The sequence below is a fragment of the Colobus angolensis genome, unplaced genomic scaffold (assembly GCF_000951035.1).
Source record: "Colobus angolensis palliatus isolate OR3802 unplaced genomic scaffold, Cang.pa_1.0 Scaffold273, whole genome shotgun sequence".
NCBI lineage: Eukaryota > Metazoa > Chordata > Mammalia > Primates > Cercopithecidae > Colobus > Colobus angolensis.
The window spans coordinates 1,372,396-1,388,322 of record NW_012115966.1 but is presented as its reverse complement, the minus strand read 5'-3'; the positions used below and the strand labels follow the sequence as shown (position 1 = coordinate 1,388,322).

At 41.5% G+C, this 15,927-nt stretch overlaps 1 protein-coding gene across 2 annotated transcripts in view; it reads left to right on the top strand.

Annotated features, from left to right (window-relative positions):
* Positions 1-15,927, top strand: part of AHCYL1 (adenosylhomocysteinase-like 1) — a 39,927-nt gene continuing 24,000 nt past the window's right edge. For both annotated transcript variants that reach the window (XM_011948083.1, XM_011948084.1), the window contains exon 1: positions 1-129. In XM_011948083.1, coding sequence (XP_011803473.1) covers positions 10-129 — 120 coding nt within the window. In that variant the 5' untranslated portion in view covers positions 1-9. The remainder of the gene's footprint in view (positions 130-15,927) is intronic.

The window sequence follows — 15,927 nt, the reverse complement described above, 5'->3', positions numbered from 1 at the left end:
GGCCGGGGGATGTCGATGCCTGACGCGATGCCGCTGCCCGGGGTCGGGGAGGAGCTGAAGCAGGCCAAGGAGATCGAGGACGCCGAGAAGTACTCCTTCATGGCCACCGTCACCAAGGCGCCCAAGAAGGTGCGGGGGCTCTGGGTGGCGGCGGGGGCTCGGGCTCCGGCCTCGCGGAAGGGACGCTAGCAAGCCCGGGCTCTGGCTAGTTTGGGACTTCTGGGCCTGGGGTTGGGGTGACTGGGGACGGCGGAGGTGATGTAGGGGGTGGCGGCTATGCGGCCCCAGGCCTCTCCCGGGTTGAAAAGGCCGCCTCTGACCTCACTTTCCTTTGTCCCTCGGCCCAAGTCCTCAGGGCTCGTTTTGAAACCTGACAGGGCCAGGCCTTAAATTTGCCACTGACTTTTCCTAGATGAAGGTCCTCGAAGACGAGAGTGGGAGGGGGTGAACCAACTCAGCTGACCCTGTGACCAGTCCGGGGGCATGGGGTGTACAGAAAATCTCCCTTCATTTGAGTGGGTAAATCTGGCAGAACTTCCGTCAGATCTTTGGGAGCAGTGGTCGGTTTATCCAACAACTGCGTGATAGCTGGGAGGCAAGAGAAAAGAATGCGTGAAGCCAGCTCTGATATACAGGTGAAAGCAATGAGAGTAACATGTAATTGAAAATCTGTGATTTTCACTTTCTACAGCCTTCCAGTTACTCCGAAATATGTAAGAAATTGACATTTGGAGGGTGGTGACAGCAGACACTGTCATGGATACAGGTGGATCCTAGAGTCATGTGAATAGATTACTTAGGCATCCCTGGAGAAAGGAGCTTGGGTGGGTTGGAGTGGTGGGTGGTAAGGAAAGATTGCTCACTCTTGACTGTACTTTTGAGGCAGAACAAGTTTGATCTATTGTGCTGTGGGTTGAGCTCAAAGGACACCCTTAGAATTCTCTCATAAATGGCAACCTTTGAAGATGTTAGTCTCACTAGCTCTCTGAGTGGTGGAATTGGGATCCTTATTGCTTTCTGATCATTTACTGCCAACCATCTTGATTGTCCATACATCTGGCACCCAGTTAGCAGTAGATCAGAGAACCTTTACAAAGAGGTGACCTTCCTGAAGCCAGTGAGAACCCAGATAAATGTCTCCCTTCTCTATAAAGACAGAGTCTTACAAAGCTGTCTCTGCCTGTATGCAGTGTTTAATGGGATGCAGGGCTGAACAAAGCAAGGGCTGCAGGAATAGTTAAGTCCTTGAGGCTTCAACTAGTTAAGCTGTCTTAAGTGGGAGAGATGACTTTTTTTTTTTTAAGTGAAGTAACCTGCCACTCCAGAAATCAAATGCAAAATTAAAAAAGACAAGTCGCCATTGTGTGCTTTCGCTCTGTTTTTTCACAAAATTAAGAATTTAATTCCTTTAAAAGGTTGTGGAAGATCCTTTGACTCTGAGGCATCTGATTAACTTTAGTGCTGTCAGTTCAGCTGACTGCTTTGTTGGGACAGTGACCCTTTGCAGTCTGCACTATTCTTTGGAGAAACAGTCACAGTCCTTATAAGCAGAATGATTGAGAGGGGGACCTTAGGTGAGTTAGAGGAAAGAATAGAAAAGCCCTAATACCTGAATTTCCTAGACTCTGGCATCTTTGCTCTTACTTGCCTTTATGTTAGTAAATCTCTATTCTTGAAAGTACCTCTGTTGATAAGACAAAGTCTATATTGTAGATTGTGAAAACTCATTAAGGCAGGAATTCTTGTTCACCTTTGTATCCAGTGTGCCTAGCTTTGTACCCAGCATATAGTAGGTACTCAAATACTAATTGCCCACCTGGCTAACTAATAACTGATATGTCCATATGGCTACCTACCAGGAATAACTATCCCTTTTCCTCTCTTCTTCCCAGGAGGAATATTACTAATGTGTATTATTGTCAGGCCAAGTGCTGATGATTTTAGACTTATATTGGATTAGATAAAAGAAGCAGGCTCTGCCAGGAATGTGGGAAGACCCTATTTTAAGTTTCCATTTGCCAGTAAATGTGCCCCACCGTGTTTCTTATTAATCTTTCTCTTCTGAGTTTTATTGTTCAGCATTTGCGTAGTACTTTGTAATAAAGTGTTTTATGATGACTAATTACCCTTTCCCTAGTGATGATAAAAGACATTTATTTAGTTAATGGATCAGTTGAGGACTAGTCAAGGTCACATAGCAAGTCCTAGTCTGGTTTTCAGAAGTGCTGAATTGAACATTATGACTTAAGTCACTTTTGTACCTCTACCATGTGTTGATAATGTGAGAAAGCATGGGAAAAGTAAGAGAGAAAAAAGTAACTTGGCATGGTACTTAATGGTGTAGAAAAAGACCTCTTCAAATGGTGCAGTCCTTCACCTATGAGAATTCTACCCTGGCTCTAGACCAGTAATCCTTGGATTATTCTGAAGCCCTGAGGCCCCTCAGGAATTGAGGATGTTCCTGATACCAGAGGATATAGGTTACTTCAGGGTGACCTTGATGATCCTCAGTTAGATCAGATCCCAGTGTCACTTTCTGGTCAGCTTTTATTCATTTTGTTTGCTTTGTTTGAGATAGAGTCAGTTTTTATTCATTTTGTTTGCTTTGTTTGAGATAGAGTGGATATCCATCAATTAAAAGTATAAATATCTAGATTCTTCAGCTATAATCATGACTTACTCAGTTTTGTATGCCAAGGTCTATCACACTGCTGTGAACAAAATAGGACTTGTTGGTTTGATTGAAGATTTCGGATATCTGGGTGTCGAGAAGTCAAAGGGGTATGACCTTGAGCAAATTAATTAGCTTTTGTACCTCCATCTCATCTGCCAAATATGTGCCTATTTTTTTGGGACAGTTGGAGATAGGGGCATGTTGGGGAGTTAAGATAGCAAGTGTAATTTTTTAAAAGTCTATTTGTAAATTTATATTCTTCAATGGGCATTTGAAGTGGCTTATAACAGAACCTATATGTGATATAAGAGGAAGTAAAAACTATAGAAAGAATGAAAAAAATATTGTTAACCTCGAGGGCTAAGATAGTTGATGAGGTTGATCACATGCAACTTTAAACTTTTAGCAGCCAGAGGATAAAAAGAATCATAGTTTCAGTCTCCTTAGCAGGCATGGGAAATAATACATGTCAGTTCCTCAAGAGGACAACTTTTCCTGACACAGAGTTCTAAAAGAATTTTTCACGGGACTATCTTAATAGCTGTAGTATAATTCACATTGTAAGGCTTGTTCACGACTGTCACTGGTGATTTCACGTGGTATGGCTAGGAAAATTTGAGGTAAGAAAAGGAATCCTTGAGTTGTAAGAGTTAAATGTGCCACAACTGAAGAAGATCCTTGTTTAATGTTGGCAGTTATCAGTCACACCAAGTAAGTAATGTAGTTCCCCATGACCCCTGGTTATTTATCCCTCTTTTTCTGCTACTTTGTGTAACAGGAGTGATAACTGTCCTTGGACCTTTAGAAATTGACACTGTGTCAAGTTGATTCTTTTTTCATAATGTAAACCCAAATCTCCAACTTGTTGGAGAGCTCTTACAATAAGCATGTTTCTCTGGAAGGCCTATCAGAACATTTGCTGTTCTCTGAACTTCTGAACATTAAGGGCACTCTCCAGAGTGATCCATTAAACATTTTGACCTAGGATCTGTGCAGTCAGACCCACCAGCAAAATGTGGGGAAGGAGAAGAGTGCAAAAGAAACTACTTTTGTTTATAGGATATTCTTTATTTGAATGAAGCTATGTGGTACTAATTCATCAAAAGGGTCAGCTGAGACTTACGAAGCACGTCAAGTAGAGCCTCAATGAGTACAGCTTGGGTGTTAACCTGATAGATAAAATCCGGGTTTCTCCTTTTCTCATAAGAGTTATCTTATGGTTAATTTTTGGTGCAATTGTATAGAATTTACACCAGGACTTGTCAGAATCACTGAAAGGAGATTTCATAGGTTGGCATTTCCCATCTTCACATCATTAGTATCTCTTGATCTCTTTAAAGTGGCTACTGTTTTAGTAGCAGTCTTTGAAACAGGAGTTGGGGTGTAAGAAGATCCTCTTTTTAAGATTTCTCCACAGATATTGATTACCTCTCTTTTTCTTGTTTGGTTTAGTTAGTTACACTCTAGTTTCCAAATTACTTTGTTCTAAGTTCCTTTAGACATTTAGTTTGTAACAGAAAGAAATCTGTTAGAAGATTTCTAGATCAGTAGTTGTCTAGATCTTTTGCTGCCAAGGTTACAAAGATATACCTTTTCTTTTATCAGGAGTGTGTCATTTGGGTCGAGTGTTTTACCCAATATAATATTCTTTTTTAAAATGTATTTTTATTTTTTATAGAGATGGGGAAATCCCTGTGTTGCCCAGGCTTGTCTCGAACTCCTGGGCTCAAGCGATTTCCCACCTTGGCCTCCCAAAGTGCTGGGATTACAGGCATGAGCCACCATGCCCACCCTCAATATAGTATTCTTGGAAAGTTGTCTATAAAAGCTATTTGATACATGGAATCATGCAGGTCTTTAGTTGCCTGTGACTCCTAGCAAGTGTACTCTGCCACTCCAAGTAGTTAATGATCTGTAAATAAGCACTTTAATGCCCTCTTGGGGTTGTTTTAAAGGAACTGGCGAGTAAAGGAGAATCATTTATACCTACCTGTTTCTCAAGTTTGGGAATGTGAATATTGCATTTTTAGAAAGAATGTCAACCCTGATTATACTGGACACATTTTATTATAATTCAGAACTGAGTAGTAATTCAGAATACATGCTAATAAGGTGCATCAGATGCATTCCTATCACGTGTGAAGGACAACCTGTGTGAATAGACCAGAGTTTTTTCTAGCCTGAAATCTGAGAATCCCAAGTTGAAGACAAATTCTTACCACAAATTTTCCTTTTGATTATTGTCAATACTATCAGTGCCTATTGTGTAGTAAGCAGTTAATAAAAATTCAAACAGAATTGCAGTTGCCTTTCCTCTCTGATTCCATATTTTCCTTTGACTCACTCAAGTAGTTCTTTTGTCCCACTGTTGCCTGGCTGTTACATGAGACCCCTTTAACTTCCCGTTTCTGTTCCTAAAACTGTGAGTAGTAGTACAACGTAAGTTAGGCACTTGATTTTTGGAGTCAGTTTTACCTTTAGTCTCTACCATCTACTAGTTGTGGGACATTCAACAAGTGAGCGTCCTTTTCTCATCTATAAAATGGGGAACAATGATAGTGCTACCTATATAGATGGTTGAGAGGATTAGCATTTAGTAAATATTAATTAGTGGCTTCTTTTGTACCTAGAGTGACCATATATCCTGGTTTGCCTGGTGCAATTCTGGTTTATACCTGTTATCCTAGCATGCAGTCCAATGAGTGCCTCTGCAACTCTGAAAGTTAGCCTGGTTTATATGGCCACCCTATTTATAACTCTTTGGATGATGTAACACGATAGTGCAAATGAGAGCCTAATTTTGAAATGTTAAAAAACCAAAACAAAGAAGTTTCTATTGGAATGTCTTTTCAATAGGAAAAATTTTTTTCTGACAAGAATGTTATTTCATATAGAGCTTATACCTACTGAACCCCAAAACATTTTTTTGATTACGGGGGCGGGGTACGTAGACAGAAATCTTAGAGCTTTTGGTGGAGTTGAGAGGTCCTCTACCTTACCATTCCCCCATTCGTCCCCCATAATACATAATGCACTCATAGAATGTGGGTATTTTTCAGACAGTGGGCCAGTCTCAGTCCAGGAGTTTATTTCCTTAAACTGCAGGTGTTTGGGGGTTTTCCCAAACTAGAATCCTTGAATTACTTGAAATAATTCCAAAGACTTCTGAACTGTGACTTTATCATTTTAGATATGTACTCCAGGACCCCGCCCCACATCCCTGTAGGTACTATTTTTTTTTTTTGCTCTTAACAGCTTGCTCCTAATTATGTATAACTGATTTTCTCCTGTAGAAATGTGTGGCCTTTGCTGCATGCCACTCATAGAACTAGAGTGGAGCATCCATGCCTTTATTGAGAGACTCAGGCTGGTTTCGTTTTTGTTTCTATCTCTGTTTAATTTTTCTAAAGGATTTAGCCTGGTGCCTTACTCTCAGAATGTAGATAATGATTGATACTGCTTAGCAGTATACACTGAGCGACTTAATCATTTACTACCCAAATGGGACACAAAGTAAAAAGTTTAATAAACTACTGGTGAAAGGTAGTATTTGGAATTCTGGGGTAGAGATTGGGAAAGTACTTTTGAGAACCACAGGTACAAGACTCTCCAAGCATGCTCCTGCTTTCTTACCATAAAAGCCCCAATGCCTCCGCTAATGTGCCTGTGTACTTAACCTGTGGGGCTTAATGGGCTTAACATGTTCTCCCCTACCAGCCCAAGCCAGTTCACTTGTTTTAAAGTGGACAGCCTGTACTCAATTGTGTGATGGAAATGAGGCGTATTAAACAGGAGGGGTCTGAGACTGCTCTCTGTTCCATGCTGTTCATCTTGGACCTGCCTCAGGCTTACTTCTTCACAGTTTGAGGAGCTGCCCAGCAAGAGCACACCCTGTTGTTGACATGTTTTGCTCTTTTCTCCGGAACCTGCGAGTGTACGATGGCATTAGTGGAATCCCTCTGAGCCTGTGTGCCAAGGAAAATACTACTGTGCTGATCCACAATAATGCGTGGCTCAGTGTGAGCCAGATGGTAAATCTGTGAGTGACAGAGTGAAGGGGCAGGAGGCTGGAGGAGATAAGTGTAACCATCTTTCATTCACTTAGACCTCCTGAATGAAGCTGTTCATACTGAGTTTTGAGCAATGAGAGGATTGTGGAAGTTCTGTTTTTAATAAATGGCTCCAACTCTTCTAGTACTTACTAATTGTATTAAGGTGAACCTTTGGGACATAGGTTTCCATATGCATAATGGGAAGTACTTCGTCCCTTTTCCCCCAGGACTGGCTTGACCTCACGTCAGAGTTTTTGGGCCATAACCTGTTTCCTTTGTGGTTCCAGAAATCAGGGGGAAAAAGAGAGAGAGAGAGACCTATCATAAAAGTTAATAGGACAGGCCGGACACGATGGCTCATGCCTGTAATCCCAGCACTTTGGGAGGCCGAGGCGGGTGGATCACGAGGTCAGGAAATCAAGACCATCCTGGCCAGCCTGGTGAAACCCCGTCTCTACTAAAAATACAAAACAAATTACCTGGGTGTGGTGGCACACACCTGTAGTCCCAGCTACCCGGGAGGCTGAGGCAGGAGAATTGCTTGAACCTGGGAGGCGGAGGTTGCAGTGAGCCAAGATCACACCACTGCACTCCAGCCTGGCGATAGAGCGAGACTCCGTCTCAAAAAAAAGTTAATAGGACAGAGATTCTGATCTGCCCTCTTTGACCAGACCCACCCCTTCTCCTTCCTCAAAGACTTTAAGGAAAAGACTTCAGGTTCTCATGACTGTTAGCTTTATTTTGGAGATGTAGAAAAGAGAGATTCACCTTGAATTTTCAAAATGCATATCCCCGTCTTTGTTTCTAATTTTAGAAGAGAGGTCAATAAGTAGACAGATTTGTGTAGAAGATAGAGAATTGGAATATGCTTCTTTTTTGCCTATTTGAGGGAATGCTCTTGAGAATCACTGGATTAGAGACCGTAGAACAATGGTTCTTACTCTTTGAGTCAGAGGTCCTTTTAAGAATTTAATGAAAATCCTGGTTCTTTCCTCAGGAAAATTCAGGAGCACAGGAATTTGCATACTCTGTTAGAGGATTTATGGGACTTATGAAACTCATGGATCCTGGGTTTTAAAGCCCTGATGTAGAAGGCCAGGCCTCCCAGCCACACCATCTCTTTTCGTTACAAGTCCACAAACTACGAAGAGATTAAGTTTCCAGCCTGCAGTTTGTCCTTATGGCTTGGAACAAAGCTGAGGTTGTTGGCGTTGTCAGCTGCCTCTTTGGGATGCTCCTCAGCTTCCCAGAAGACTCATTAAAAGTGCCTTGAGAGTTCAGCTCAGGAACTTACACACATTCAAACCAGCATTTCGGCCACTTCGGGGATTTTTTTGGTATTACCTTAACTCGACCGCTCTTCATATGAAATGCGGATGCCCCTGAAGCTTCAGAGCTGATTCCATAGGAGTGTTTGAAATAGGAGCTCACATAGTAGATTATCAAAACTAAACAAAATAATTTTCTTCTCTATGTCTCTCAAAAATAGGTTTGATTTCAATGTAGTGCTTCTCAAACTTATATCTTAAGGACTGACCTGATGGTATTTGAATCTTACTTGTCATTTGACTTTTCTAGATGGAACATGTTGAGGGCAAAGACCATATCTCACGCATATATATATAGTACCTGACAGATAATACTGTCAATAAATGTTTATTGAATAAAATAATATGAGATAATCATTCCTAGGAGAAAGTAAGTTGGACTCGTGTGGTGGCTTTGACTCACTTTCCCTTTCAGTTGGCTGGGGTGATTTTTCTAACTCTTAGAGCCCTCTCACATAGGTGTAAGGAAGTACCGAGAACTGCAGGTGAGAAATTGATGAGAATTTCCAACTTAATATATCCCTTTATAATGCCAGAAATAGGAGGTCAGGGAGAAGACATCTGAATATATGCCTCCAGCTTCTTAGCCCAGTGGCAGTGGGCATAGGGATATCCTTAGACAATAATGGGGAAGGTAACTTGAATTTCTCACCATTGAAACAACTTGTAAACCCTTAGCATTAGGGATACTCTACCCAAAGTTGAAACTGGTATCCTGGTTTATACATGCTCTTGATTTAAAGAACAGGGAGGCTTTCACATAGGGTGTTTGAGGTTTGGGGATTTGTGATGAGTTGAATAGTTTGATTTTGAAAAGTACATTGGAACTCTGAAAGTAATAAACAATAGCGCTGCCTGGCAGTGATGAGCAAACTTCTGGTTCTTACTCTGCAACCCTGGCTTCCCCTTCTGAGCCAAAGGCTGCGTTTGATGCTCAAAAGCTATACATGCCCTTCTCTCTTTGAAACACACCTTCTTTAGAATTACAGTCTTCTGGGAACCGGGCCAATGCTTGTCCTAGCCAGAAGCTCAGGCTCTAGTTGGCACTAAATTTTCTCTGTTCTGTTTCACTTCAAGTGTGTAACTTAGGCAAGATTCAGGGGAAAGGGAGACCTTCAGAATTTTGCTATTTTGTGTTGTCTGTTTGTTTGAGATGGATTTTTGCTCTTGTCGCCCAGGCTGGAGTGTGATGGCACGGTCTCGGCTCACTGCAATCTCTGCCTCCCGTGTTCAAGAGATTCTCCTGCCTCAGCCTCCCAGGTAGCTGGGATTACAGGCATGTGCCACCACACCTAATTGTGTGTGTGTGTGTTTTGTAGAGATGGGATTGCACCATTTTGGTCAGGGTGGTCTTGAACTCCTGACCTCAGGTGATCCACCACCCTCAGCCTCCCAAAGTGTTGGGATTACAGGCGTAAGCCACTGCGCCCGGCGAATTTTGGTATTTTGGAAGTTGAAATAGGTGCTTCGGTAACTAATTCAGTTTCCTGTGGGTGGCCAGGTGGTATCCCACTTCTAATTCAATACTTGAGGGTTCGGTGCCCAGCTTCTGAGCACCAGATTTCTTAGCAAGCAAGACATGAAGATTCCCAGTGTTCATTTATGAGAAGTAGCCCAGCTGGCTTGTCATGCTGGACTAGATGAATTGTGAATGTTAATTATATTGATAATACAGTGGCCTTGGTAACAGACTTGTAGCTGCTGTAGAATCTGTTTACTTCAGGTTTGTAACAGAAAAGAGACCAAGCTGGTTGGGAACATGGTGTTCTCAGTGTAATAAGATGTATTGTAAGTCCAAGGAAAATGCATCTTGGAGGGGCTGACCTTATTGCACCCCTTCCCCAAGATTTTACAGAGAGAAACACTATTCTGGGGATAGTTTCTGTTCTTGTTCGCCAATCAAGAATGAATTGAGGTTGGCAAAGGCTGGGTTTTCAGTGGAAGCGGGGTAAAGTGAGTTTACAAATCATAAAGTTTAGAAGGAGAACACCTTTGTTAAGCACCTTATTTCTCTACGTAGTTTATAATTAGGAGGGGATGGTTGATGAGATTAGTTTTGGCCCTTGTGTTCAGAAGGTGGAGCCCCTCCTATTTGGGGAGTAGGGGGTTCATAATTCTGTACATTCTTATTCCACAGTAAGGGGATTAGCTGAGCACTGGGCATGTTTGGAATGAGAGCACTTTGCCAATTTTTACTGAATTTGGACCAAAGTGTAATAAAAATACAGTCTCTGTCTTCCTCAGTCTCTTTGTCATGTTCTCCTAACCCCTGTGGATCCCTCTGATGGATTGTCTGTTCCTAACAGATGGAGTTGGTATTAAAGGTAGATTCTCTACTTCCTTTGCCTTATTTGTTTTATTTCTGAACAAGGCATATCTAATGCATTTGTTCCCTGTGTTGGAAGTTGCTTTGTCAAGAGCCTGGTAAACTCAGTGTGCTTGTGTTTCCTTTTCAGATCCTGCTTAGATTATTTCTTAGATCAGCACTTCTCATTCTGTAGAAGGAGAAGAAGGTATCAGTCACATGGGCAGCTTTTCGCAATAACTCATTACCTGGTTCTAAACTAGAGCTATGTAATCAGAATGGGGGAGGAGCTGAGAGTAGGAGAGCAGATGGAGAATCAGTTGACATTTTGAACCAGCTTCACCAGATAAACTTGAAAGCTCCCAGATTTAGAACTATTCTTTTAGATTATCTAGCAAGACTGGCCAACATTGTTAGGAAATCTAATATTCAGATGCTAATGGGCCAGGCACGGTGGCTCATGCCTGTAATCCCAACACTTTGGGAGGCCAAGGCAGGCAGATCACCTCAGGTCAGGATTCGAGACCAGCCTGGCCAACATGGCAAAACCCCATCTCTACTAAAAATACAAAAATTAGCCGGGTGTGGTGGCGGGTGCCTGTAGGCCCAGCTACTCAGGAGGCTGAGGCAGGAGAATCACTTGAATCCATGGGGCGGAGGAGGTTGCAGTGAGCCGAGATGGCATGACTACACTCCAGCCTGGGCAACAGAGCAAGACTACGTCTCAAAAAAGAAAAAAAAGATGGTAGTGCAGCTACCACCTCTCCTGGATGATTCTGATCACAAGGAGAAATATTGGTCCTCCCTCATGTGAAAGGTCCTGAAAATAGTCTACTGTTGCTGTTTGTCTGCAAGTATTCGGAGTAAACCATGACCAGAAATCATGTAGCCCTGTCTGCTCCGGATGCAGTGTCCCAGGACCTGTGCTAGGCACTTAGGGTACATCAGTGAACAAAACTGAGATTCATACTCTGTAGAGCTGACATTCTTGTGAGGTTGTTATTTGGATCATTTAAGTCCAGTGTAGTGGTTCTTAACCATTTGGGGTTTGGAACCCTCTGAGAGATGTGTACATATTCCAGCAAAATGCACATAGTCATGAGTCACTTAACAAGGGGGATACATTCTGTAAACCGTGTCCTTAGGTGATTTTGTTGTTGTACAAACAGAGACTTTAAATGACCGGCAGCACAGTAGGTTTGTTACACCAGCATCACCACAAACATGTGAGTAGTGCGCTGCACTACAGTGTCACCAGGCAATAGGAATTTTTCAGCTCTATCATATTCTATGGAACCACCACTGTGTATGTGGTCCATCATTGACCAACCTTTATTGCACAGCACAGGACCATATAAGAGGAAATTGGCAACCTGAAGCCCATCCATGGACCCAGGGCTAAGAACCCAGAAGACTTGTCTAGAATTGAGGGTGTGGTGATTGGGATAAAGCCACGCCCTGAATTGGGGGTTTGGAACCATTATCTCCTAGCCAGACTGGGTTGTAGTTTCTTGATCTGAACAGCCAGAGCAGTGTGTAAACAACTCAAGGATATCACTAGAAAAACAGGGAATGGCTAAGCCTTCTCTAAGCTAAAGAGTCTGTGTTTTATGTGCAATGCTAAGAATGATTCTGACTCTGTTCTCACTCTTACCCCTAGTTTCTGGTTGGCTAGGCTTCTGGCGTTCAATAGATTGAAAGTCAGGTCAGAATAAGAATTTCCCTAATGTGCTAATTTATATTATGAATTCCTAGACTGACAGTGATAGTAAAGTTATAAAGATCATGAGAAGAGGACATTTTAGTGAAATTCTGGCTTCAAAACACAGAAAGTGACAGGAGTTGGTTGAGAGAAAGATGACAGGAAGAAAAGGAGGGCAGAACTCAGGCAGTCGACTAAGCTGGTGAGCCAGTAGCCAGGAGAGTAGCTTTCTCCTTAAGCCAAAGTGAGCCGATCTGAGACTTACATATAGAAAAATAGTCCTTTTTGGTCTTGGAGGGGTCTGTCACTGTTGCTTTGTTACCAAATAGGACCCGGGATAAAAAGGGGGAGGGCAGATAAGGGTTTTCCTGATTTATGCCAATGTTAATATATCTTTGTTGCTGGAAAAGTTGGTGTTCAACTTGAAAGAATGGCCAAACCATGCCTGAGGGTTAGTGCAGTGTGTAACACATACTGCAGAAACATGAATGAAATGGGACACTGGGGGAGAGAATTATGTAGGAAGATAGCCAGATTTAGAGGTTGGAGCACACAGAGTCCTGTGCCAGTTCCACCTTTACCTCCCTGAAATCTGATCTTTAGTATAACCATAGGCCAAGACCTCTTTACTTTAGGTTGATCTTTACAGGGATACCTAAGGCAGACTTTCCATATGCACACTGAAAGGTAGCTGAATAAGGGCTGTGTTCAGGCTAAACTTGTATAAACTCATCTCATTAGAGAACAGAGCCCACAGTCCTCCCCAGAGGAGTGAGGAGGCTCTAGATGGTTCCAGTTATAACTGCTCTCCAGCATATGGAAAAACAGTTCTGCTATGAAACCTTCCAACCAGCTACTCACATAAAGACATCTCATTGTTTGCTCAGTGGTGCATTAAAGCTGAGGCTGCCTAAACTAGATAATATAATCACATACCAATTATCTTTAGTTTTTTTTTTAAAGAAGCCCTTTAAAAAAACCAAAAGAATTTCACACCTCACTTCCTGGAACTGGGTCTGTTTTGCAGTTGTATTCAGCTTGTGAAGTTGTATAGTTAAAACTTGCTACTCGGTTTTCAGAAAAATTATTCTTAAAAATTATAATTAAAAATTCTTATTCTTGGGCCAGGTGTGGTGGCTCATGCCTGTAATGCTAGCACTTTGGGAGGCCAAAGCAGGAGGATCCTCTGAGCCCAGGAGTTTGAGGCCAGCCTGGGTAACACAGGGAGACCCTGTCTCTAAAAAATAAAAATAAATAAAAATTATTGTTTTTTTGAGACCAAGTTTCACTCTTTTACCCAGGCTAGAATGCAGTGGCGTGATCTCAGCTCACTGTCACCTCCGTCTCCTGGGTTCAAGCGATCCTCTTGCCTCAGCCTCCTGAGTAGCTGGGATTATAGGTGCCCACCACCACTCCTGGCTGATTTTTGTATTTTTAGTACAGACGAGGTTTCGCCATGTTGGCCAGGCTGGTCTCAAACTTCTGACCTCAGGTGATCCACCCACCTTGGCCTCCCAAAGTGCTAGGATTACAGGTGTGGGCCACAGAGCCTGGCCATGAAAATTCTTAAGTGGAAAATTTTCTCTATTCATTGAGTATTGGATATTTTTTTCAACTTTATTAAGGTAAAATTGACAGGTGAAAACTGTATGTGTTTCGGCCAGGAGCAGTGGCTCACGTCTTTGGGAGGTTGAGGTGGGAAGACTGCTCGAAGCCAAGAGTTCAAGACCAGCCAGAGCAACATAATGAAATCCCCATCTTTTACAAAAAAGGAAAAAAAAAATCAACTGGGCATGGTGGCACATGACTGTTATCCTAGCCACTCAGGAGGCTGAGGCCGGAGGATTGCTTGAGCCCAGAAATTGGTTGCAGTGAGCTATGATCTTGCCACTTTACTCTAGTCGGGGTGACAGCAAGACTCTGTCTCTTAAAAAAAAAAGTATTCAAGGTGTAGTACAGTTTGATATTTTGATGTATACATTGTGAAATTATTACCACAGTCAAGCTAGCTAATGTATCCATCACCTCATAGTTACTTTGTGTGTATGTGTGTGTTGTATGTGATGAGAATACTTAGAATCTACTCTTAGCAAATTTCTAGTATACAATATGTTATTGTTAACTGTAGTCACTGTGCTGTTCATTAACTCTCCAGAACTTATTTATCTTATAAGTCCAAACTGTACCCTTTAACCAACATTTCCTCATTTCTTCCGTCTTCCTGACTCCTGGTAAGAACCTTCTGCTTTTTCTTCTATGAGTTTGGCTTTTTTAGATTGCACATAAAAGTGAGATTATTTAATTGATTACTTTAAATAAATACCAACCATAACTTTGAAACCAAGATTCAGTAATCACGTGTCATGTTACTTAAATCCAGAATACTTCAATAAAAATAATAGCCTTACAAGAACTTTTGTTAGTCATAGTAGTCACAAAGGTGGTACCAGAAAGTAGAAATACATCAATGGTAATTTTTTTTTTTTTAACCCGAGGTTAAAAAATTTTTTTTATTTTATTTTTAATATTAATAATTAATAATTTTTAATATTTTATTTTTAATTTTATTTTAACTTCAAATTTAATATAACTTTTTTTTTTGAGACAGGGTCTTGCTCTGTACACTGGCACAGTCACAGCTCACTGAAGCCTCGACCTCCCAGGCTCAAGTGATTCTTCCACCTCAGCCTCCCGAGTAGCTGGGACTACAAGTGCGCACCACCATTCCCCACTAATTTTTTTTATTTGTTGTAGAGCCAAGGGCTTACAATATTGCTAGGGCTGGTCTCAAATTCCTGGGCTCAACAGGTCCTCCCTCCTCAGCCTCCCAAAGTGCTTGATTTATAAGTGTGAGCCACTGCACCTGGCCAAATACAACTCTTTTTCTGTTGGTAGAATTCAACTTTGCTAGATCTTTTAGACATAAGATGTAAGGTGACTTGGAAAGGGTGCTTTTTGAGTGGCACACCACAGATGAGAAAGGAACCTAATGGAATGTTTTTAGTTTAAAAGAAATTCTCTGATTGGCTAAGTGTACATGTGCAAAAGAAATAGTCCTCCAGCACCATTCAGCACAGGATAAACCCCTTCAAAAAGCACATTTAAAGTATATTCTCTGTTGCATGTTTTAGAATATGGTAACTTCTCATGAAATAGCCAGCGAATTTCCCCAGTGACCAAAAGAGGAAAAAGAAAAAAATCAGTGGTCAATTTAACTATACTAAACTAAAATTTTTGCTTAAACACAGGTGGAAATGATACAAATAGGGAATTCTGAATTAATTTATTTTGTCCTAGAAAAGTAGTCAAGATTAGATTGCCTATACGTTCTCCTCCTTACTCCATTCCCAAAAGACAATGGAAGTATATTCTAGAATGAAACATTTTGTTACCACAGTGTGTGGGCTCTGCTTTTACTGGACTCTCCCCACCCTTTCTAGGTCTATGGAGCAGTACTTCTCAGTGGCAATTCGTTGGCAACTTAAAAACATTACATTTCTTTGCATCATTTTACTTTTCTGAAATTAGTAAAGATTTTTGGAACTGAAAGAATTATTTTCCTTTACCAATGCTTACAAATGTTTATCTGGTATTATAAGCTCAGAAAGCTTATAGTGCAAAAGTAGACCATTCCAAGGTAACCTGACCCCTCGGAAATAAGGGAGAAAGCTGCCGTTTCCCCAGCCTGTTCCAAAAGAAGGAAAATAGAACTGGGCTTGTGGGTGGGTTTTTTGTTTTTGTTTTTGTTTTTTTTGCTTTTTGCTTTTTAAATCTCAGTGTTGGTAGCAAATTGCCTTAAGCAAATCACTTAACCCCAACCCCTGTTCTGTTTTCTCATTTGTGAAGCATATATGCAACATTCAAAG